This window comes from Corapipo altera, unplaced genomic scaffold (genome assembly GCF_003945725.1).
Source record: "Corapipo altera isolate COAL_440 unplaced genomic scaffold, ASM394572v1 49, whole genome shotgun sequence".
Taxonomy (NCBI): domain Eukaryota; kingdom Metazoa; phylum Chordata; class Aves; order Passeriformes; family Pipridae; genus Corapipo; species Corapipo altera.
The window spans coordinates 3,177,877-3,203,685 of record NW_020884879.1 but is presented as its reverse complement, the minus strand read 5'-3'; the positions used below and the strand labels follow the sequence as shown (position 1 = coordinate 3,203,685).

The 25,809-nt window shown below is 41.2% G+C and overlaps 1 protein-coding gene across 6 annotated transcripts in view; it reads left to right on the top strand.

Annotated features, from left to right (window-relative positions):
• Nucleotides 1-25,809, top strand: part of KCTD1 (potassium channel tetramerization domain containing 1) — a 101,730-nt gene that overhangs the window by 55,812 nt on the left and 20,109 nt on the right. For 3 of the 6 annotated variants that reach the window (XM_027638864.1, XM_027638862.1, XM_027638858.1), the window contains exon 2: nucleotides 12,301-12,479. In XM_027638864.1, coding sequence (XP_027494665.1) covers nucleotides 12,316-12,479 — 164 coding nt within the window. In that variant the 5' untranslated portion in view covers nucleotides 12,301-12,315. Of the gene's footprint in view, nucleotides 1-5,628; nucleotides 5,885-6,692; nucleotides 6,856-11,583; nucleotides 11,848-12,300; nucleotides 12,480-25,809 lie in introns of those variants that run through there. The other 3 variants (XM_027638863.1, XM_027638861.1, XM_027638859.1) reach the window with 3 other exon arrangements.

Sequence of the window (25,809 nt, the reverse complement as noted above, 5' to 3'; positions counted from 1 at the left end):
AAAAGAGACATTTACTTCATACCTGCATGCTTATGGTGGTTACCACAGCTGTGGCAAGTGACAGTCTGTGTCCAGAGTTGTCTCACTTGATTTCTGTATGTTTTGGACATAAACATAATACAGTTATCTTTCATTTTCTTGTTGAAGCAGCTGTTTGTTGTTTGAATTTTGAGCTGTCCCTTGGAATCATCTAATGATGTGATTCTTCTCTGTCCCATAACATAGTTATAATCTACTATCAGTTTATGCTAATGTGTTATTTTCAATTTTATTGAAATGTGTTGTACATTGGAGGCAATAAAAGCCAATAGATAGAGAAAGTGAGACAGGCATTTCTCATTGATTGACAGGCATAGACTTTTCTGCTTCTTTAAATATTTTCATGTCTTTTTGCTGCCCAACAACTGGTTCTTTGTGTTTTATTAATGACCAGAGAAGAATAAGTGCAGATTTAGAAGCAGGCCGTGCAGTCCAAGGAAGTGCATATTGCACATAACATAAATTTCATCCACTCATCTAAGGTTATATTTATGATCTGTTTTGGCGTTGGATCAAGTAAAAACCTCCTAATATAAAATAAAGAGTTTGCTGAGGTAGTTAGCAGAGATTGTTCATCTACAATTAAATAGTGGATTGCTGCTTCATGAGGTTGGCAGGGGCAATGATGGCTTCTGTTAGCACATGGTTATATAGATTCAGGGTTAATCACCCTTGCGGGCAAAAAATGCTAAAATTAGCTGCCAAATGGATGTGTTTATCATATGAGCTACAATGACTACTTGGAGAAATCCCTACAGGTTTGAAAACAATAATAATCAAAATTGTATTTCTTAGCCATGGATCTTAGAGTATCTTTTACATATAATGGAATCAAACGAACCAAATCTAAAATATGCTTTGTTCATATGCCATATGGTCGTTGTCTTGCCAAGCACTCTGTTTGCCTGCCAGAGCAGACTCCTGTGTGCTCCTTTCCTTGAATCCTGCCCTTCACACTAACAAAAAAAAAAATTGCTGCATGACCCCCATAGTCATATGCTCACCATTCCCTTTTCCCCTTCATCCCTAAATACTTTTCCAGCATTTAAGCAAACTTCAAACACCCAAAAAGAGGTAAAATGAAGTAAAAGCCTTTGTGCGCTACTGCTTTGAAGGAGCCTTTTGAATTTAGCCACAGCTGTAATTAGCTTAATTCAGGACTTCAGTCCCTTCCTACCAGCCACTCAAAAACATACCGGCTGCTCTAAGGAATTTAAAATCCAAAGATGGACAGATTTTTTATGGGGTGGGGATAGGGCAGTATCTGGGTCTCTTATGGTTTTGGGTTCAGGCGCCACATGGATAACCTGTTTCCAGAGCTCTGGGGAGAGGTGCTGTGTGTTGCCTCATATGTGTATTTTTAGCAGAAGGCTGTTTCCTGACCCCATACAGTGAGCACCTGTGTGGTGTTATGCTGCCTGTCCCAAGGTATTAAGTAACCCACAGGCATTTTGAAATAGGTAATGATAATACGATTTCTCTCGTGATAGTGTTTGGGTTTTTTCATTCTCCTGTTTGTTGTGAAATCTGTAGGCTGATGATTTCAATGGGAGTTTTGAGAGGAGAGGAAAAACTTCCAGCTAGCCCTGGAAATGCATGGGATCATTGTAGAGATGGGTAAACACTCCCTATTGCAGTCCCTCTTAACAAAGACTTCCAAAAAGCCCGTCATCTCAGCAAGTTCAACTTTTACCCTTTCCTTGCACTGTTCTCCCTCTTAGCAGTCTCTGTCCCTCTGCTGGGGTTTTGATAGATTATGATTTCTGAGACAGGGATGTTGCTTTGCTAAGTTCAGCTTCAGAGACTTGTTGGGAGGAGAAGTAGATGAGACAGGAAGAAAACAGAGCAGTGACACAGAGCTCCTAAATGTCAGTTCTTTTTGCCCATGGTGTTTCATCAATACTGGAGCAAGGGATGTATAATATAAGGTTACAGTTTCACACCCTATTTCCAGTTCTCTACCAGACTGAGCTGTAACTGTCAAAATTGTGGTTTTGTTTACATCTTCATAATAAATTAGATAATTGAAACTGTATGGCTTTAAAGCACTTCTGTGCCTTTTTTCTGCAGTCAGGTTATAGATGAAGCTGTCTGTTTTACTAGCTAGTCTCATAATTACCAAGTGGATGCAATGTCTTCAAAATTGCAATTCCATCTGAGAATATTTTATTATTGGTTGCTGCAAGAAACATCTGGAGAGTGCTTAAAGCTCTTGTGTGTTACAACATTTCAAAGACATGGTTTTATCAGATCCTTGTATTTTGTCCCTTTCCTCTTTCCTCTTCATATGGCCAGAAGAGCTAATAGAGACTTTCTTAAGCCTGGTAAGGTGATTCTAGATACAAAATTTTTTGGATAGTAGAAAGTTTGGGTTTTTGTTGTCTGTGTGGTCAGCCTGAAATAGATAATGTTCTTTGATACATTTTTGGACATATCTTCTCTAGATGGGTCAGTGTTATTTCTTTCTACTCCTAGGCAAATTAATAAACCAAATTTAAAAGTGCAGAGGGAAGCAGGCAGCTGGCTGATTCAAAGGGAGAGGCTATGTTTTTCATCACCACCCTTTCAAAGCCTCTCTGAATCAAAAGAACCATTGGATTGCGAAGGCAAGACCTATGCCACACCAGAAGCTCCCAGTTCAGCAATTTTCCCAGGGTAAAATTATAACTCATGTTTCCTCAGCACAGGCTGTAACTGGCAGCGTTCCTTCTACTTCTAAGGGTGAAATTGCTGGGGGGGGAACAGACATCTAATGTGCCTCTAGAAGTTTTATGATGGGTGTTAGCCTCCTTTTGTGGAAAGGTAGATGTTCTTCTGGAACATACCCAAGGGCAGGTGCTATTCAAACTGGAGTATAAATTGACTTCAAGTAAGGCAGTACAGGCTTATTTTTGTTCAGTTTGTGAGTCAAATCTAAAGAAGAAAAAGCCGTTTCTCAAATTGTGACAGTTCATGACAACCTTCCTGTTATGCCACTGAAGTCTACCTTTTTATGGGTCTTTAAAATCTTCAGATACAACTGCAATTCAAGACATTAATCTTTATTCAGGTACTGCTGATAGGATCTTACCTTGCAAACAAAACAGTCAAATTTTAGCAATGCTTGTTTTCTAGTGTTGCTTCTCACCAGAAGATTATTGAACAAATTGCAAACTTGGTCCAAGAAGAAGGTTACCTGTTGGTTTCTTTCCCACTCAAATCTGAACACCATTTGTAAGGATTTGTTTAACTTTACATTCAAATAAACCAGCATGGTTCTGGCAAACAGAAGTCCTTTCCTTCTAAACCCAGGAGGGAGTGTTTTTTTCTTTTTCCTCGTCCTTTTCTTATGTAAAAACTGTTACAAAATATGTGGAGTGCCTGCTAGAAGTGGATAAAAGGCAACAGCACTTGAATGAAAAGTCTGACTAAAAATTACATTATTAATATATCTCAACCTAAAAGTAGTCTATCTGGGAGCAGTTGGAAGATGGATTCCAGTGTTCCCCTGTTCCTTTGCTATCTGTTCCTGGTCCAAACCCCACTGTACATGCATGGAGTGGAGGTGTCTGTCACACTCCTGGCTTCACTGGTGCAGGAGATGGGCTGGGAGATTCTCCATCCCTTACAGAGGCAATGGGAGCTGTTGACTGCTCTGTGCTGGGCTATTCCCAGGGACTGGGGAGAGCTGACCAAGTGGCTGCTTCATTCAGGGAGGAGGTGAAGATTCTGAATGGAACCCCTGAGTACAAAGCTATGTTATCTGCAAAGGAGCTGGCAGGCCACATCTCTTGCAGCAGGGATGAAATGGTCCAAGGTATTTGGATCGATGCTGCTTGCTGTAATGAATGAAGCCTTGTATGGAGGGGATCTAGTCTGTCATCTCTGCCCTTTTTGTGCTTATTTTCCTATGAAGTACAGGTAAATTCACGTTGTTTCTGCTACCCGATATTTGATAGAAGTACGAGAAGAAAAGCGACCTATTTTCCAGGTTTAAAGGAAAGTAAATGAAACTGTCCTCAGGGCAGCAGAAGCAAAGACTTTTGTGTCAAGCTGTAGTGTTGTGGGCAGGACTGCCAGGCTGCTAAAGGCTCTTCAGACCTGGCAGCCTTTCCCAGGGACTGCTCATCTTTTAACAGCATTTTTGGTTTGGGGGTTTTTTTTGTTAGTTTTTTTTGGGTTGTTGGTTGGGGGTTTTTTTAAGTGTCCACAATGATTGCAGCCTCTCTCAGACCAAGGGATCTCTTAGAACTTACTGGCTTGTTTCTGCAGTATTTGACAAGATCCCCTTTTGCATGTGAGAATAAAGAAGTCTGAGTGAAGGTCACTGAGGCACTTCTGCTATATACTTCATGAAATATTTTGAACTGGGCATGTCCAGTTAGCGAAGGCTCAGGCTGGGGAGTTATGCTTTTGTTTGGTCACTCCTAACTCACTTTTATTGCTAATTTGAGTAGAAGCTGGTGCAGAACAGACAAGTTGTTGGTGGAGTGAGTGTCCTGAAATGCTGGCTATCCAGTCTGCTCCTGTCATAGGACACCATTAGAAGCATCACAGCAGGTCTGTTGACCTTTGGTTCGATGTCTTCCTGCATCTATACCATGTCCTCCAGCATAGTTAGGGGATCTTTTTGCTTGCTGCATCCTGGGGTAAACACCCTGTGATTATACAGTGTTAGGTGGGCAGTGGTGTGCTGTGCAGTAATTGAGAGCAGCTTTCAAATCCGGTTTTGCTTGTGAATTAAATGGGTGCTTTCACTGAGTGAGAATCGAATCAGCACATCTGAAAGCTGTAGAAGTTGTCTCCTTCCATTGAGAAAGCAAAAGTGGCTTGTGGAAGCGTGTGTATTTGGGAAGAGTGAATCTGGGCTGGACCCCCAAGTTACATGTGGGTTTTGGGTTTTTTTAATAGTACACTGTGTTGGATGTATTCCAAAGATCCTGCTTGTTGTATGGGCTTAAGTTAAGACTTGCTTGACCCAAGCATAGAAGGGATGCTCAACAAGAAATAGGCTGGCAGTGCAGAAGAACAGAGCTTTACTTGCAGGGCCTGAATATAATAAATGACAACATTTGAACTGTCCTCAGCACTGCTTAACCAAACATACAAGGGGCTGAGTTAATCTTCCAGTAAGAGTACAAACTTATAATATATCTCAAGGGAGGTATTAAACTTTTGTCTGCAGTTTTGATGCTTAGGGAGATCTTCAGAGAAGTTTATAAGCACTAGAGAAGGTACATCCTGTCTCTGTAAACTTGACTTTTTCCAGGTTTTTGGGCTCACCTTTACTGCTGCACTGATAAGTACAGGTCTTCATTTGACTCCTGCCATTATCCATTAATTCTTTTTCTCCAGTTAGAGATTTTTCTTAAGGTCTCAGTGACCAGTTTCTGTTGGTATGGTTAGAGCTGTTCTGCTGAAGTTAGCTGTGTGCTGTAGACTTGGCTACTGGACACTGGAATTAAAGTGTCTCTAAGCTCTTGTCTAAGGGTGGTTTTTTACTGTCATGCATCTCCAGGTAGGCAACTTTCTCCATCCAGCACAAATACCTCACTTCCTTCAGCCCCTTGCCTTGCATTTGGTTCTCTGCACCTGTGTCATTTATTCTAGGTCCCGATCTGCTCTGAAATCCCAGCAAGGCTCATTTTACCAAGGAAATGCAACCACAGTCTCTCCAGCACTTGCAGCACCTAGCGAGGGTATGTGCTCAGCAGTGCCAGCATCTCAAGGAGGAGAAGGCTGTGAGCAGCCCGCATTTGGGATGTGCAGCAAGGGACCCCCATCTTGAGGGGCCAGATCAGCACTCCACCCCAGAGCCAGTGCTTCAGGGACAAGGAGAATGTACCAGTTAAAACTGTCCCATCAGGTAAGTGCTTCAGTCACCACTGCTGTGGCCACTCTGGTGTGACAAGAGGTGCATTTATCAACTTTGTAGGCTTGATCTGCATTTGGACTATTGCAGGATACAGAGAGCAGCCTAACACTGTTACTGACACCTCCAGGAAAGGGTTTCAGCCAAGGTTTTTTTTCATGCTGACCTATACCTTATATGTCAGCTATGATGGACCCCTCTGGGTATCTCTATCCCCTCTCTCAAGCAGCCTTGTGGCATCCACCTTTTTCTAAAATGCATTGCTGTATGTATTTCTGCAAATAATACTGAGTGCTGCAAGCATGGCACTTGTGGTGAGAGGAGTGAGCAACTGCATGGCATAGCTGCAGATCTTCTTCTGCCCTTAGGTGCCTCAGCATATTCAAAAAACCTTCCAGCTTCTCAAGCTCTCCATTGTATTTGACTGTCTTGTATAGGATAATGTGACCTTCTGTCATATGTTGAAAGACATTCAGAGTTTAAAATGAGGCTTTTCTTTCAGAGATCTAAAATATTAATTCTAGTACTATTGTTGAGTCTCAGAGGACGTGGTATCTCGGCTTGCTGTGCCACTCAATTGCAGCTGATTGTGCTTTGGGCCCATTTCTCCTGTGACACTCAAACACAATTGTTCTGGAGTTTTGCCTTATAAACATAATTCCTAATGTTCAGACTCAGCAATCCTAAACCTTGCAGCTGCAAGAGGAAGGCAGTGGGATTATATTGATGAAAGGCAAAACATGACAGTGCAATCAGCATATTTTCGCTGGGGAAAACAATGGGCTATTTCTTTGTTTTGCAGACCCAGTGGCAGCCGTAAAGCCCAGCCATGTCCTCAGGGAGCTACCAGCCACTGGTGTAATGGTGAAGAAACAGAAGAAAAGACGTGAATGTGCTCACGTATAAAGACTTTTTGACAAAGATCTGGGCAACTTCTTTGTGCTTCTGGGCTCTTCAGAATGAAGGTGAAGAGAAAGCACCGTGATGGCATGCACACCTTGAGACCAAAATGCAGTTTGTATGCTCTGTGTTGTGCATGGGGTCATCTTTGACCATCTTGCAGGTCTCTGTCTGAGGGGCCAGCACAACCTGGTGTCATCTGTGGATGCAGAGTACCAGGGCCATAGCCAGAAAATATGATGTGAGGACATCACCAGCCCAGAGATGCCCATGGTGGCAGTTTCCCCTTCCAGCCAGACAAGCACCTGGGCTTCTTGGACACATAGTCTCTGTATATCTGCCTGCTTGCTACACCTTCCAGAAGTGCTGTTTGTACTGTACTGATATTGTTTATGTTGAATAAATGCTTTCTCCAGCTTCTTTGTTGTGGCAACTGTTTTTGCTGAATTCAAAAAAGTGGGGGGTACTTGTTTAAGCATTGTGGTAAGACGTGACCATGATTATATTTTTAATCTTTAATGAAATGTTTGTTTTGAAAAAGTATATCTTCAAAATGGGGACACTTGAGGAGGAGCCAAATCTGACAGTAGTCCTAATGTTTCTGCTTTGGATGAGGGTCCTGAGCTGGGCTTTCCCCATCCCACAAGCACCCACAAGCTTCAGCCTGCTGTTTATTTCAGAGTGCAGGTGCATAGCTGTCCATGATACTTGAGTGATTTCTGCTTTGTACAGGAAAAGAGATTTGTCACCAACTTCTAAAGTTTTTTTGCTGTTTGGATTCATTCCCTGTACAGTGGGATATGTGTGTTCAGAGTTGACTCTTCTGCTGGAGGTGGCCGATGTGGATGTGCTAACAGCTTTTTCCAACTCTTCTGGGCACCAAGCTTTTTTAAGGAGAGACATCTCTCCAATGGCTTTCTGTTGTGAAAAAAGGATAATGAACATAGGCTGATTTGATGCTTTAGAATAAACTACTGCACGATTATTGTTTCTAATGACTAGAAACAATAAGACAAGCTTGTCCTCACCTCCCCTCAGAAAAATCCAAGAGAGTCTGAAATACATAAATTTGAGTTTCTCAGCAGAAATAATTGTTTGGGCTGTGACAGGGAATATCCAATAACTAATACTGAGTAGCATATATACTCTTGCTTGAACTGGGCTGGCTCACAGCAGGGAAGATGTTGGCTATAATAACCCCAGCCAGCAGTGTTTTGACCTGCAACCTAAAATGATCCCCACTTCCAGTGAGTCAAGTAGAATGTACTTTAATGTCAGTTCTTCTGTGTATGAGCTCAGGTTGTCTTGTAGTGGCATGGTTTTTGTCAAGGTTTCAGACTTAAGAGGGAAACTGAGATGACTTTACTCAAGACCACAGCATGTAAATAATACTTCTGACAACAGTGCTAATATTTTGAGGGGAAGAGTAAGTCTCCTGTCTCTTAAATTTTGTATACTTAGGACACTGTAATGACTCACATTCTTCAGATATCTCTTATTTTTTCCACTTGCTACCAGAAAATTGATATGGTTCCTATATTATTCTTGCTTGGTAGACCAGTTGCGTGAGTGCACATCTCTGCCCTGCAACTACTGTGTTTTTTCAACCCAGGTGTAAAGGCTTATTTTTTAACAATATTCTTGAATGGAGTTGAGGAGAAGATGGTATAGAAGAAACAGGCAGGGAGGAGAAGAGATCTGAAAGCTCTCCTCCATGATCCTCAGTCCCCTTTGGTAGGAAAACTTCTAAACCATACAGATTTTAGTAAATACTAGGAGGAGTAGTTCAGGGAGGGCTGCTTTCGCTTCTATTGAGGCTGTTAAGAGGGCTTGCCTAGAGCAGAAAATGCGAAGCAGGTTCAGATATACTCAAAAGACCTGTGCCTGTGAACTACTTGTTGTGGAAAGACTCCTTAAAATATCATCAAGAAAGTGGATGAGCCCCAAACTGTGCTAATAGAGCAGTGTTTCTGATTGCTGAACCAACACTGAAAAGTTTTATACAACCTAAATGCCTTTAACCTGCCTAACACACAGATTTTGGCCCTTTTGAGTACATAGTTTCAGTAATGCATTAAATCTGAGTGGAAATGGGAACTAATTTTTATGAGAAGCTGTTGCGGGGGGAATCATCTTTGAATACTAAGAATGATAAATGTTTTACAGGGTATTTGAAGTATTTTGGTTCATGGGAACTGTTGTAAAACTGACAATTTCCCGTTCCTGCTTAATTTTTTTTTTCTTGTAGGATAAATACTAAAATATTTGAGGAAAAAAAGCTATCAAGTGACAGACTGTTGACAGGTCAGGAAGGTCACTGCCCATCCAGCCACTGCAAGTGCTAGCCCTACTTTGTGTCCCACTCATGAACAAAGCTGATGCAGTTCCTGAGGCAGACAACAGCCTCTGGGATCTCCCATGTGGGAACAGCCATGGCTGAGCTCTGAACCCATTTCTGGGTGCATGTCTCACCTGCTTGATCTCAAGAAAGGGTTCTGAAGAGCTTTTTGATTCTTTTTGTTGTCAGCTGTTCTAGATAGCTTACTAGATCCCACTGAGTTTACTTTCTATGACTTCCTTCTCTCCTCCTGTAGTTCTTTCTAAGGAATTATATTTGTAGTCACATTAGGTGGTAGAAGATTAATAATTTACCAGCAATACCTTGTTATTACCACTTTTTACCAAAGCTTGTTCACTTCCATGTTTGCGGTAATCTGATGCAAGGCACGTGTTTCTTCAGAGAGACTGTTTGTCTCTGTGTTATCCATTCCATAGCTGAACTAAACAGTGATTTGAACTAATGCAATGATATAGCTTTGGTCTCTTAAATGCCATACCCATTGGATGGTGCCCTTCTGTGCTGTGACTGTGATATTGCATTGTGCCACATTAAAAAACCTGGGTTTTTTTAAAGTATCTGGTTCTCCGAATCCCGTTTCTGCTTTAATTTCTCTGGGGCAACTGCAGTAGAAATACCATTGCCTAATTTCAAAGTGGTCTCCAAAAGAGTAGTGAACTGGTTTTATCCAGGGAAATACGCTTTGTGAGCTAAGACTGGAGCAATCTTAGCATTATTGTGCTTAATAACTAAACATTGAGAAGATGGGCATTGTTTCATGAGATGCAATAAATGCAGGTAACTTGAAGAGGAAATGTTGAAAAGGAGCAGGCTGAAATAAGAGAGCAAATGGTTTTATTATAAAGCAGTTTTATTTCTTGGGAGTTTTAGTAGGCAAACTGTGTAAATGGCAGATTGGTTCCAACTTGGGTTTGGAAACTGGTTCCCTTTTCTTGTAAAATGCCCACAGTCCTCCGACCTATCTCCCATCCTGGCAGTGGTGTTCGTACTACACATTCTTCTACTGCTTTGTACAGCCAGTGCTATCGCAGCTATGCTGAATGAGGTCCCAGCCTAACTACAATATTAACCCTGCAAATCTGTTCATTTTCTCTTGAGCAGCCCCAGGCAGGGTATACAGGAGAATGTGTCCAATTGAAAAACTATTACAGACTCGGTGGTGCTGCAGTGTGTTAAATTGCAAGAGAGCTGTGTTTTTTCTGCCAGAGAGGATCCTGCTAAGGGAGATGGTGGTGTCTGTCTCATGCAAGTTACAGAATTTGTTTTTCATTTTAGTCTCAGCTTTCGTTGGTGATTTTATCTTTGTTTTTGCCAAACCATTTGTCTGCTTTTAAGCACTGAAATGTGTTCCTCAGACCTGCTGCTTTCCTCCTGCTAATTGTCCAACACATTCTCTCCCCCCCCCCCCCAATTTGTATCAGTCCTTGCCTTCTTACTTTCACCTTTCCAGTTGTTGTTTTTAATTTTTTCTTCATTATTTTACTAAATACCGTACTGCAGATCAGTAGCATCTTGGGTGGTGGTTGTACCACATAGCATTTGTAGCAGACATTAGTTTTGCATAGCGTGTGTACCTTATTTTGTCTGGACTTGTCTTCTTTGCGCTGCAGGCACCTCCTCAAGCAATTGTAGTGATTAAGCCTGGTATTTCTGCAGATTTATATTAACTTCTGCTTGTAAAGAAACAGAAGAAACCCAACCCTTCCCCCCCCCCCCCAACATCTAAACTAGATGTTTTTCTTCATTCCCTTCGTTTTTATCACTGTTAGACCTTACCTTGCTTTTGTGTACGAGAGAAAATTAGTTAAGTACCTTGTGGTTTATAGATGCCTTTTGTTACATATTACTTGGATTTATTGTGCAACGTTGGCCTGTAAATCATATCAGTCAGACATTTACCTGGCTCTTGTTGCCTTTATGGTTTGAGTCTTTTAGCAGCCGTGAAAAATGGAGAAATGATGTTTTTGGCGGCGGCGGACTTCGCCAGTCCGAGTGCCGTGTAACTCTCTCTCACGGCAGCGCTCCGCTTTGGCGAGGTTTGCTGCCTGGCTCTGAGGAGATGTTTACAAGGAATCCATTTCTTTGTGCAGCTGAAAGACAGTGTTGAAAGAACAAAGAGAGTTTTGTGATGAAGTGTATCTGACTTCTCGCTGCTTTGCTTACCTTTTAAATGTAAAACTTAGTCATTTGCAAGGGCTTTTAGTTCTCAGGGCATCCCTATAAGATTCCACCCCGTATGGGGCTTTCCTTCAGTCGAAAGCGGGGCCGTCTCAAAACCGCTCTCGAATGCATTTCTATTTTAATCCCCAACTTTGCCTGCCGCCTGCCTTCCTGGCTCCAGCTCACCGCCCTGCCCTGCCCCACCCGCCGCGCAGGCGGCCGCTGCTCCGTGCCGGCGGTGCGGCGCTTCCTTTGTGACTAAAAGTTGGTTTCATCAGCGGAGCATCGGCTCCCGTTCCGCGCTCGGAGCTCGCCGGCCTCGGGAAGCCGCTCAGACCTGCAGCCTATGTGGGGCACGCGGGGGCAGCTGTCGCCATACGTGTAACTTTTAAATGGAAAATGTCTTTCTCAAAGGCTGTCGATGTCCAGTGGTCTGCAGTCCATGAGCAGTTGACTAGTCCAGGTGTTTCTGCTTCTGTTCCCGTGCTATGTGAATTGGGAATTCGAGCGAAGAGTGTGCAGGATGGAGGAGCTGAGGGTTTGTATTTCTGTTCTGGTGGTATGAGAGTGACAGAGGGCTTGGGAAGGAACAGAAAGTCTACCTGGGGTTGTCTTAATTAAGGAAAACATTGTTCTTGGTCTTTTTGTCTGCAGCTCTTTCTGGCGGGGTCTTTATCAACTCTTAAAAATGAGAATGACTTTTTCAATGGTATGGATTGACTGTCACAAATAATATTCAGGAAAAACTTGTTTTATTGAATGTGATTTCTATTTTGTGGGTTTTATGAGTGCATTTTGCCCCACTTATTTAAAATGTAGCGAGTTAAAACTCTTAGAGCTAGATTCATTTTAAAAACTGCCAAGTACTCGTGTGTGCTTTACTGAGATAAAAGTCATAATCTAAGGCTATGAGACAGTGCTATTAATTCAAGACTGTGGGGTTCTGTGAGGTTTTTAAGGAGATCATTAACCCAGGTCTATCTCTTCACAGGACAGTCGGCCCAATATGTCAAGACCTCTGATCACTAGATCCCCTGCATCTCCATTGAACAATCAAGGCATCCCCACTCCAGCGCAGCTCACAAAATCCAACGCACCAGTTCACATTGATGTGGGTGGGCACATGTACACCAGCAGCTTGGCCACGCTTACAAAATATCCTGATTCCAGGTAACTTTAAAAAGCTTGTTCTGCATGTCTTTGGCAACTCCTTTTCTTCCATTTCATGCTGGCATGTCCCGGGGTTGCCTCAGAATGATGAATTTAGTTCCTTTTGTTTCAAAATTAAATTAGCTTTCTTTGTTCGTAGGCGGTTAGAGGCTGACTTTTCCTTCCCTGCGCCGCTGTGTTTCCAGCAAATGGCACTTCTGCAAATCCCTATGTGTATGTACTAAAAGAAAGCTGATAGTAAAGAGCACTTACTTTCTACTACCTAGGATTCTGGTTTTATGCCAGGACACCCATTCTGTGGTTTGTTACATTCAAAAACTGTAGTGATAATGCATTTAAGCCCAAAGGTGGGGGTGTTGGGGTATTTGTTTTGTTTCTTTTGGAGCAGTAACCACTCTCCTATATTGTCAACATGTAATCTCTGATGTGTCACTTGAGGTGAAGGCAAGGTTGAATGTAATAAAATATAGCACAGTATTAACTGAATACTTTTTATGGAATCTTGGGACTTGTCTTACCTCTCACATACCTTTTGAATGAAGTATTTGTGACTTTGGTAGCTTACTGGTATTAAGCAGCTAGAAAACTGCTGCACGTGTAAGCAAATGGTGTATGTACAGTAAAGAGTGCATCTTTAAGAAAACAACAGTGCATTGAACAGTGTGTGAGGATATTAGATGGTGGGGTGGCAGACAAACACTGTAGTGGTGCTGTAATTCTAAGAGTTGGTTATCAGATAGCAGGCGTTGATTCTGTCCACTGTCAGTCTATACATTGCCCTTCACTGCCCAATTCTGCTCTGGAGGGAAGGCAGTGTTACATTTGTGCTCTTTTCAGCATTTGTGGGGGAGGTTTTGAATTTCTTGATCCCACAACTCTGACTTGCCTTTGCAAAGGGTACAAAGCATGCTTCATAGGATGTGATTTTGTTCAAAGCCTGGGTTTCACTGGTATTACTGCGTCTGCAGCATCGGCTCCTAGTGTTAAGTGGACTGAAGTAGTGCTCCTAGTAGACGCTAGGAGCTGACAGGGATAGAGGAAGAGAACAGTAAATAGGGGTATATGGAAGAGAAACAGCTGAGCACATGGTCTTTCTTATGACAACATCCTCAAGGAAGGCCAGGCAGAGGGAAGTAAAAGAGAAGCCATGCCAAAGCCCAGATCTGCCAGGAGAGATTGAAACAACGTCTGGAAAAACTTGAACTGTTCTTTGAAAACCAAATCTGTCATTTTGGGGAATTTTTTTAGGAGCTCCTTATGTTCAGCTACTAGTAGTTGTGATTACTTAGTGGATTTTTTGGTAATTGGAGCAGTGATGGTGTCTGACAGAGTTGTCTGTGCAGTATGAGAGGCTGCTGCTTCAGTTTTCATGTCAAATTCACAGAGACAGTATATTACTTCAAGTGAAGAAACACTAAAATGTCTTTCAGAAGTGTGTATGGTGGCCGTGGAATTTAAGCTTAATATATTCTGTGTTCCATTGAGCCATTGTAGCACTTGAAAGTGAAAGCTATGCCTGTAGTATCAAAGCCAGTTTAATAAATTAAACATTTTAAAGCTCTTCAAACATAATTTAAAGAAAACCCAAACTCTGAGTTATAGTCATTTTGTTTCAAGTCGTTCTGACATGTGTTTGTGTTTCAGTTCTGACAGTGTCTTTTGAACCTCTTGATGAGTGAATATTTCCAGTGTAGCTGTTAGAACCTGGAATTCCCAGCCAATTCCAGAACTTGAGAGTTTTTTTTTAACATTAGCAGCTTCAAAAGAGCAATTATTAAACTCATTTGAATGTCAAGACAATGGCATGAAGCAATATGCCAAAAATCATGATATAGTTGTTTGGAATTTGTCTGTGAGATTTTACCATAAAGTTGTTTTCCAGTGGGGGGTTGGGATGAGGGGTGTATATATATATATATATATTTATTTATATATAATGAGTGCTAGGCAAATATTGTCCAGTAATATTTGGATGTTAATACAAATTGTTTCTTGGAGCCTGACCTGGTCAGTTTATATCTAGAGTCTAACATTGTTATGCAAAGTTAAAACAAGGTTTTGGTCAACATTGCTTGTATGTTTCTTTTTCTACCAATATCACATGTCTGAATGATACCTAAACTAAGTCAACACCTCATAGATATTTTTGGGCTAGTTGAAACCTCCTGAGACTTACTGTCATATGAAGTATTGTCTATGAAAAATAAGGTCTGATTATCTTACCTGAAAGAGCGCTGCTCCGGGGATGAGTCAAGGCATAGGTTGCAAGCTCCAGCATCTAACAGGTTGAGACATGAAAGTCATTAGGTTTCTGACTCGTATTACATGTAGTCTAAGGGCCAGAAGCCTAAAGTGAACCTTTCATCTATGGGCCAGGTACCAGAGTCATCTTTCTTTGTGAGATTGAAAGGGTGATATCCAAAACAGCAGCTTTGGAGTCACTATGACTTGCTGGTGTGAAGGAGACCTTTTCTGATAGAGCAGTCTCTGCTTTGGAGCAAGTACACTTTTCTTTCTACTTTGGGCTCAATAGCAACTCATCTTGTACCTCTCTGTTTTCTCCTTCCTGGATAGTAGAGTGGAAATTGGAGACATTACTTTAAAAGAGAGTTCCTTAAATGATATCAGGTGAAGACTTGTAGCTTGCAGGGCTCACTTTCCATAATTTTTCTGTTAGATCCCTCAACTTAGTTTGTGCCTTGATATGCAAAATATCTACTGGCAGGTAGATATATTTATTCCTCCACAGAAACCCTGGTGTGACTGTAAAAGTGTCTTGCCGCTGCTGCTGGATTCCTGCCCTTTGCTATGGAATGACCATTGTGGGCTTCTCTCAAATGCTTTTGTGATTAAAGAACCCAGGGAATTGGAGCATATCTTGGTTTGGTCAAAGGCTGACACAGTGAAGCAATCCAACAGACAAGCAGCTTATCTTGTTTTGAGTAATCATAGAATTTTAAATTCTGAACCTGGAGTAATGCTTAAAAAAACCCTCAAAATAATTTAAAAATCCAGTAGCATATCATTTGAAAGAGCCCAGTTGTATTCCAGACCAAGGAGGACCTACTGTTTTCGCGAGGAAAATCCCATATGAATACTTTATCTCATCAACAGGCTTCAGGTTCTCCCAAGACACCAGTGAGACCATGCCTCAGACATTATGTCATGCAGCTGAATAATAAAATTTGCCAGACTTAGGCTTCAAGAAGAGGCTGTTTGAATCAGTATATCTACCAGGAAGACCTAATGTAAGGTCAGGTTGCTGAAATAAATAGCAATTTTCTTTGAATGCCTGATCAGGGGTCAGGTGTCCTTTTATGCAGCTCTCTCCACCAAGATTGTAGACCTTGGTGCATTTACCCGTATACATATTGTTCCTTGTATTCTTGTATTGTTTGTATTCTATGAGGAATCTTACAGTTTTGGAATTTGTTCTGGTTTGTTCTGGGTCACGCCTTCCTCTTCTCAACAGTCTTTGGTTTACTTTAAGTTCCCAGATCTTCAGGTTGATACTTGGCAACACACAGAGTTATCTGTTAAAGATTTGTGTGCACTATTTTTATTTTATTATTATTACTTGGATTTTGCAAATGAAGGTTTTTTTAAAAAAAAACCCTTTATTTTCCACTACCCAGGAAAAAAAAAATTATTCCAGGGAAGATGGATCCAAGATGAGGGTCTGCTAAAGGAGCCTTTCTCCCCTGAGAGCTGAGGCACATGCATGCCGTCCCATTGTTCCGTATCATCACCAGAGAGTCTGATGAGAATAGGTTGAGGTGTTAGGATTTATGGTTATGAGCAGAGGAAGCACTGGCCTGTTAGTTCTGATACTTAAATCCTGAGCAGCCTACTTTCCTTCCAGTGCGTTATCATCTTGCAGTATGATCGAACCCTTTGCTTGCAGCTGACATTTCTACATCTTGCAGCCTTAATGCTGCCTGTATGGCATCTACCAGAAGTTGTGTATCAGGCTGTGACAACCTCAACTGACTATCAGAACTAAACGGGAAGATGTTTAACTTTGATCATATGAGCATCAGCTGTCTGATATCTCTGATATCAGCAATATCAGCAGTGTTGTCTATCTCACGTGTTCAAAGCATTTGAACTTTTAATTAGTTCTGTCCAAATATATCTGGTACAAATATTTGCATAACGCCATGGCATTGGATTGCCACATCCTATATTCCCATTTAAAACATTCTGTATATTTCTTTGTACAACCTTTTGGGATATCTGCTTATGTTACTACATCTCCCATCTAGAGTTACTCTCTGCATATGAAGATGGATTCTTCTTATACAGTATTTCGCAATACTTCCAAATTTCTGCCCAGGGCTATTTCAGGTTTTCATATGAACCAATCCATTCGTGTCCCAGTTTTCTTACCCAATCTTTACTCTCAGCCCTCAGGGAAATTAAATTTCACATACTTGGATCCAGTTAGGACACTGGCACTTCTTTTATTGGTAAGGGTTTCTTTTGCATCAAGAGCGCAGAATTATTTAGGAGAATACCCAGACTGTCCTTGGCCTTTTTTGACAGTTTGCAAGCACAACTTATCCTTCGTAGGTTGCGTAGATAAACTTTCAAGGACATGATATGAATCAGACAGGTTAGCACTGCTTGCCTGTTTCAGAGCTCCAGTTTCTGTTGTCTGTAGACTGTCCCCAGTTCCAAAACAAGACACTGACATGGCCCTTAATTCGAACTTCTGCAGATTGCAACACCATGCTGGAGACTTCTGGCTCTGTAGGAGATGTGCTGCTGTAAAGGTGGTCTGCACTTTGTATAAGGCTCCTTCTGTAACACTTAAGTGAAAGCAGCCCTGTCACAACTTTCCTACTCACCTTGGATAGTACCTCTTAAATTACTGTAAGTTATGCTAATGACTTGAAGAAATAAACCCAAAATTTTCTAACTTAATGAACATTTGGGGACATTTTTTTAAGGAAATATTGACAGAGTGGGTGTTACTACATCTTTATTTCCACTCTCCTTATTTGGATTCATCTTCCTGATGAATCTCTATCTGTGAAGGTATTTGGTGACCTTTCTGGAGTAGCAACATCAAAGTCTGACAAGGTGGTGATACTTAAATCAACGTGATACTGCAGTAGGCTTGCAATTTTTGAGAACAAATATTGTGTTGCAAGTTGTAAAGAGAAAGCTTCCATGAGAGTTTGCAGTATTGCTGTACACCAGCTCTGTCTGCTGTATTAGCGTGAATGGTCCAGGTCGCAGCTTTTTAATATTTTGTAACATTCCTGGCGGGAGGGAAATAGGCAGAAGTAGTTGGCAGAGGCTCATTTCAGTCTTTATTACCTATCCTGTCTTACTCATCTAATTATTCACCTTTTGTGTTTCATCATTTGATCACTGCTTGTCTTGTGGCAAGGGAAAGGGAGGGCTTGGGATAGGGAAATACGTTGACTTGCTGACCTATTCTGTGACCCAGGATAACTGATTTAACTTGGAGCTTCAGTTGCTTCCTACCAAGGTTAACATAAAAGCAAGTTGTAAAGTGCTTTGGGATGATGACTGAAAATGTAAAAAATTACTATCTCTAACCATAAATAATTATAGATGCCAGTAACTGAGATAGAAATGGTTTATGATGTTGGTATCATCAGTAACATGTATTAGTAAAAAATGAAATGTTGTTCATGAGGACCAGACTCAAAATAGTTAGGCAGTACAGTTTTTTTGGTTGGTATAACCATGTATAGAGACTTGAGAAGAAAATAGAAACAGAACTGTGAATGATACTATACTTCATGCCTATTTCCAGAAATTCAGAGAATTTACACAACTGATACTGTAAAGGGAAATTTTTTGTAACATCCATCTGTCAATAAAGAGCTCAGAGGGGTATTTTCTAGTCCTAGCTGAACCAAGATTAATTTTAGCTCTAGGTATATGAAGACAAAGCAATGAGGGAACTTCGGGTATATATTGACCTAATTTTGCCTCAATTAATGATCACTGCAGGTCAGTCATCACTGTCACCTCAGTAGAAGTAAATATTTTCCAAATTTTAGTCCTGTAATATGTCTAACTTGCAAGGTCAGCAAGTTGCTGCTGTTGCTCATGGCTGGTGACTAGTGAAAGAAATATCACCATCAGATTAGCAGGTCTTCACATCTCCTGGGCAGTAACTGGTGGTGAGTCATCACTGAAAGGGACCATGGAGTTGATGTCTGTCTTCCTGCTCTAAATACCAGTAAAAGTGGGTTTGTGTACTATTTGTTTGGAGGATAAAAATTAGCGGTTTGTGTTTGTTTGATGCTTTTGCACTCAAATGTGTAAAATTACAGCAAAATCAAGATAGTGAATTGTTAGTGCAAATTATTCTTTGCACTTAAGAAGACCCAGAGAAAGTGGATTTGCAGACTTGTATCACAGGGGTTCATACCATGCTTATCTATGGCTAACTGGTTATGACAGTGTATATGGAAATGTTCAGAGGAATACACGTCTACATTCAGGAGTCATGGAAAGGTAGAGGCTTCTTATTTCTGAGGCTAGTAATCCTCAGAAAAAACAGTCATTTTTCTTGAGGGGAAAGAAGAAAATCCATATCCATATCATCAGTATATACATTCATTTGCCAGTTGGCTGATGTGAGTTTGTATGGGTTAGATCAACCTGTAAGTCAGGGAGGAGAGGTTGTCAGTAACTGTCTCAAAGGTCTGTGTTTTGAGAAATCCTTTCATTACAAAGGCTGCTTGATACCAGCTTGGTGGATGGAAATCTGTGGGTAAGAAACAATTTGTTACAATGCCTGCGCATTTCTAGCCAGTACTGTGGCTTCATGAACTAGACTGAAGGCACCCAAGCAGTTATTTCGCGCTCTGCTTGACCAAGAAAATATTTGGGAAGATAAAATGATGAGTCTGTGGGTCTATGGGCAAAAGCCTATTAGAAATTGAGGTGGCAGTGAAGTATTCTGCTTATTGGTCATTTCTGGTAGGGCCCGTGTTTAACCATAGTTGTGAGGTTCAGTGGTTTGTTTTGCCTTTTGCTTTACTTACTCCTTGCACTCAGGAATCTCTGTATGTTAGCACAAGGTTCTCACTCTGCTCCCACATAAACTGTTTTTACTTCATTGGTCTTTCATAAATTGCAATGTAGTTGCTAAGCAAATTGGCATCTAGTACATACGTAATTGCAAGAAAACATTTGGCTTCCAGTTCTACCGTCAACACCCGTCCACCTCTTGGGTGTGTTTGAAGCTTTAGGATACAGATTCCAACTTCTGGCTTACTTCTTTCTGGTAATGATCAACCTCCTGGCTGGGTTTCACGTATACAAGTGTGCTTGCCATTTGGGGATGTATTTGCAAAGGGTTGCATACAAAATGGTGAAAACTGCTTAGGACACAGTGGTTATCTGCAGTTATTTTAATGCAAATAAGGCACAAATGCTGTGTTGGCCAGGGGAATGACACCAGTTCCTGTTATGTGAATTTTTCCTCTAACTTAACCAGTCTGCAGTTTATTCAAATGTCATAACCAGACAAGTGTCATCTGGCAAGATTTATTTCTTCTTTTGTCTTCTGTTCTCAATTTTTCTTTCCCCTTAGTCTACAATTCTCAAGATGTCACTGTCTCTTTGACTCTTGCCTTGCTCTGTCTTTCTTTCTGTCCCTGTTCTGCTCTGAGCATTGGCCCTACTTCTGTCATCTAAATTCCCTCACTGCTTTGTCCTCAGTTCTTTTTCATCTACATTTTTTTATCTCTGTTGAAAAGGGCCAGAGCTCACAAAGGTCATAAGTGATCTTTACCTGACCAAATCAAAGCAGATTGCTTGCTTGCTTGTTCTTTTCTCCACACACATTTGGTTTTCTGGCTCCTGTTAATGGTGAGCTTTCTTTGAGTAAGTGAGCACCCAGCTTATTTTATAGATATCTCAGATGATGCTTTGGCTCTTGGTGACATCAGTTGAAAGGATTCTCTGAGACTCACTGATATTGATCTCTTCTTTCACTGAGTCTCAAATAAATTGTTTCTAGCCCTGATGCGTACATTAGCTTGGGTCTGTAAGACTCTTCCAGCACAGTTGTCTCTGCACCTCATCTGGACAATTTTCTAGGCACTTTCAAGGCACTTTCTGCCTGCTTGAGAGAACCAATGGGCTTTTGCAACAGTTTGAAAGCATTTAAGCTCAGCTTGTAGCTGCTACTCATAGACTGCTTTGAAGGGGAATGCCTTTAGAAAAGGAGTGGGTTTGCGGTCACTTTCCTACCCAGTCCTTCCACCATGCAGCCCTGTGTGTGTAGACACTTAAGCCAGCTGAGGTGCTCAAAGCAATATAGTACGTCTCTCCACCTGGACTCGTTTATCCTGCTTCCAGCAAACTCAGCTGTGCTGCATCTGATACCCAAGCTAATTACTGGAGACCTGTCTTTTATGTTTCTACACACTGCTGCATTTTGCAGAACAGGCATTTGATGAAGGAGAGCAACACTGGCAATTCAGTTTCTGTGAATCAAAACCTTTCTGTTTGCAAAGGATTAAAAGAGGTAAAAGGGGAGAATAATACAAACATGCAAAGGTTTTGCACATAAGATGAGATGGTTGAGCAACACAGTGTTAAATGCAATGGGGCATACTTCAGTAGTTCAACAATTTGCAAAGATAAAGATTAATTCTACCTCCTAGACCCCAATGGGATTTTCATGGTAAAATGTGACAAGCCTGTCAATCAAATGATAGACATAATTGTTCTTTAAGTGACCTGTTAAAATCCCATTCCCTTTAATTAAAAATTGTGTCTGTGTTCTCGCACAGGCCATATTTGAATGGTAAAAACTCTTTTCATATGAAACACGTTGCAGGTAGAGAGGTGTCACAAGCTGTGTGACACACGTGTGAAACAGGAGGAGTGATTGAAGTCCCAGTGCAGCAACATGTGGCTTGCCTTTGGCTCCCGCTGACACAGAGGGAGATGGAGGGATAAGCAGCATCTCCCAGGTCCACACCCAAACCTTTCACATTCCTTGCCTAACAAATTGCTTGTAGTTGCTTATTCTAGCATAGAAAGTTATAATATACAGCATTTGCCATAAGTGTGTCACTTCAGAGCAAATGATGGATTACGTCCTTCCACACCCCAAAAGTTGTTCTTTGTGCTGTAATTAAAAAATAAATGTTGCAATGTTGAATTGGAAATATTTTGTGCCATACAATGAATTTGTTTTGTTAGGTTGCCTGGATGTAATTGCAACAATGTCAGTGCATTAAACCCGTGTCACGGGGTTATGGTTTCCTGCCACTACGCCAGTGCCAAGGACTGCTTTGCTTAGCAGCTCTATTGCTGTTTATCTCTATCAGCCGTAGTGATTATTTTGTTTCTGCAAAACTTTTTTCTTATTTTGTTCCCTGTGTGCATACTATAAATCGTGGTTCTGCTCGAACGCTAACCACAAATCCCAAACGCTAGGAAGTGCTGCCATGCCAGAGAGTGGCTCAGCTGGGAGCTGGTTTTAGGTTCACCCAAACTCGTCAGTGATGCGAGGGGAAGAAGGCGTTCCAAACCATGACAGTCTGCTGGGCCCCTTCTACCCATCTGAAAATTGATCCCTTTTAAACAGTTTAGAGGGCCCTCGGGGTCTTGCAGCTTACATAAAAAATGAAAGCCCTTCCTGTCTTAGAGCAGTGCAAGCAGTCAATACAAAAGAGAAAAATGATCTTTTAAGTGTATCCCATTGAATCCATTATCTCGAGGGCCCGTGCATGATACTTCATCAAAACATCATCATCTTGGTGATACATGGGGGAGAGGGTGAGCTGGTGTTTGGGGGATTTCAGAGAAAATGCTGCAGTACTCTCAGTGCCACAGGACAGACTAAATATGATACAAGCCAGAAAATGAGAACTGCAGAAAAACTGATATGTTCCTTCTTATAACATATTGAATTTTGTGTGTTTGGAACACGGATATCATTCAGGAAAAGTTTTGAATGTTTCTTTTGTAGGTATGTCAGTCCTGTTGGGCACCTCATGCAATAATTGCTTTGCTTCCAATCAGAATACAAATTTGCAGATTTTCTCTTTTCATTACAATGGTAAAGAAAATAAAGGAGGAAATAAATATCGGTGTTTGTACCATCAATACACTCTACCCTTGTTGTGGGAGGTAGTGAAAGGGTTGAACTGCTCTATCATGAGCTGAATTGGTGTTGAATTTCTAGTTCATGTGAGCAAGTGTCAGAATTATTAGGTTTTAAATGCTTTTTAAATCTTTTGTATGCCTGTACTAATGATTCATATGTTTTTCTTAGACTAGCATGAAAGAAAAATAATTGATTTCTCTTGTTCTGAGTTTGCAGTATTTATTTAATGGCACAGTGGAGTGTTCTACCAGATTATGGAGTTAGGAGCTGATCTTTTGCTGTTGGTGTTTCCATACTGAAAATAGTAAGGATGTTGCTCCATGTAGATGATAGGCAGTAAAACAGAAGTAGTTGGATTTGTTTTCATTAACTAGTACCATCAGTAATTCAGAAGGGCTATTGAAAAAAATGCATTTTTGGAAGAGAAAGGGAACAATGAAGAAGTAGTATTTCTGAATGTAACTGAGCTGTCAAACACACATCCTTTGGGGTGTCCTCCATTTCCTTTGGTGAAAGCCTTGCTTAAATAAACTGAGCAGTAGGCAGTGGGTGTGAGCCTTTGCACAACAACATACACCTAGGTGCTTTGTTGGCCAGAGTGATCCTAAAGGCACAGTGCTGTCAACATTCCTAATTGGTTATTACCCAATAACACACACCCTCCAGTGTCTTGGGACTACAAAACACTTTTTAACTAGCCTTCCTACATGAATAATGAAGCACTTCAAATATTCATCCAATTATAGTCAGCCTCTCTCTTGGCTAAGGATTGCCAAATGCAATTGGACATACTTCTGACATAGAATTTCAGGCTATATCTATGTTGGAAGGGTTTAGTCATAATTCTTGACTTCTGGGGAGAGATTAGATAACACCTCGATGGTAATTTCTCCAGCCTCAAAAGCTATTGTTTATTCACTTTTGCTATGAAATTCTAGTTTACTGTGGGAGTTTTAAGAATTTCTTTTTTATCTACTTGGAGCTTGTCACATGAAACTGTTCATGTTCTGTTTGAAACAATGAGATGGTTTGCTTTTTTCCCAAGTGCTGTGGCTACAGCTGCATAGGACTGAAGTTGTCATCTAGCATATGAAAAGCAGACATCGATCACGTGTACTTTTCAAACATGTAGACTGTATTTATGTTCATCTTATATTTTTTCTGAATATTTTACTGCCCATCATGATTGGCTCCTGATATGCCAGTCACTGACTTTTAGATATGCTTTTCTCATGTCTTGCTAATGTCCTCAAAAACAATGTCCTTATCCTTTGCAGAGTATTAAGATTTAATTTTACTTTACTAGCTTCTCCTGTGAATAAGCTCCTCTGAATGTTGATCTTCCCCCCTGGCCTTTCAAAACCTGACAGAAGTGGTGTGCCATACCTCTGCTTACACCAGCTTCCAGCTCCACTGCAGTTACACTGTAGGGAGTCACACTGGCTGCATCATGCTGCCACAGAGAAAAGCTCTGTGACAGTATCCAACTTTGTGGTGCGAAGGAGATGCACGAGCAGGGAAGTCATGGCAAATGTTAATCTAGGAAGATCTAAGTTGATGAAACGGTGGCAGGAAGGATACCTTCCCGCTTTTTTTATTTCCCCCTTGGAAGACCTTATGGGAAAGGGAAAGGATAAAAAGTGCTGCTTTTCTGTAGCTAATGCACAGTTGGAGGCTCCACTTTTCATCAGGCATTCTCATTTTCCCAGTTTCTAATATTGCTGTCTCATAAAGCTGGGCCTTGGGCCATGCCTCTCATGCCGGCCTTCTCTTGCTTAGTAGCTAACCCTGATAAACTCATCAGCAGAGCTACAATTGCACTTTCTTGCTTTTACTTTGGATTAATGGTGTAGCTCTCTGAAACTGAATGGATGCTGCTCTCTAGACCACAGAGGTCTAGTTGCAGGTGAGCGTTTAATTCCCCTCTTGGGAAGTAGAAATAAAAGCCCTAATCAGGAATGTTTCACGCATCTCTCTGGGTAGGCTCAACAAAAGAAAGGATGAAAAAGATGCTATTGAAAGTCGCTGCTGTCTGGTATCATTACAAGGCATAAAGCACTGGTTTGAAAATAGAAACAGCTGATATGGGTGTGACTTTCAATTGTGCTTAGCTTCCATGTGGGTCAGTTTATTATTTCCTATTAAAATGTGAAGTAGTTAAATCAGAGGTGTAAGCCCTTCTTCCTTCTCTTTATTAATGAAATCCTGGAAATATGATAAACATGAAGGGCCCTGGGAGTGAAGAACAACATAAAACAGGTTTGGTACCATGTAAAAACTGTACAGCTGGTAGTGCAGTTCCTATTCAAAGAAGAAGAATTAGTCATGTTGTTCTGCAGACCTGACCCTGATCCTGCAGAAACTCTGCTGGGCTGTGCCAGGCTGATTCACCTGGGGTAGCTCATCTGTGGCTCCTCTGGGAGTATTTCTTCCACGAGCCCTTTCTGTTGCTATGAAGGACCACAGAAAGAGCTCTGTCTCTTGACCTTGCATGCCAGAATATTTTTCTTTGCAGTGTGCTTCAACTGGGAAAGGTGAGCGGTGATGAAAGCTTTATCAGCTGGAAATTGCAGAAGCAGAACAAAATAAATGGGGTGAAGTCCCAAAAAACCCAGTGAAATCTAGTTCTGATAAAGGTCAGGTTTGTTGTAGCACATTCTGACTAAATGTACATCTGAAAAGAAGGCACATCCATCATAACAGAGACTTTATTTTCCTCATTGCTGTCCTGATATTATTCTACCGAAGTAACAGAACACATGGGTGTGGTAGGGCGGGTAATGTGGGGGGAGCCAATGCCCCTGATCAGAAGTGACTCCACATGGTTCAGGCAGCAGGAATGTGTTCCTGTCAACTTTCCCTGCTTCAGAGTTGAGGTGAAACTCCTTCTTTGTCTTGCCTGAGTACCTAGTTATAGTAAATAATAAACCAGTGATGTACTCCTAAAATTAGATGTGGAATTTAATTTTGCCAGTGTTTACAAACTGAGTAGCAAAAAAGCCTCGTCTGACTTTGATCCTGCAAAGTAGCCTGAGCTGTTGTCCACAGTCATGTGCTGGCTGTTTCTGTGCTCCTCAGTATTGTTTAGCAGAGGACTTGCCTTGAAGATCAACCAACCCTTGAAACACAGTGGAGAAATACCCCTTCCTTTTGTCATCTGTTGTGAGGCTCAAGTCCTGGTAAATGCTTCTCACCAATCCCTGCAAAACTGTC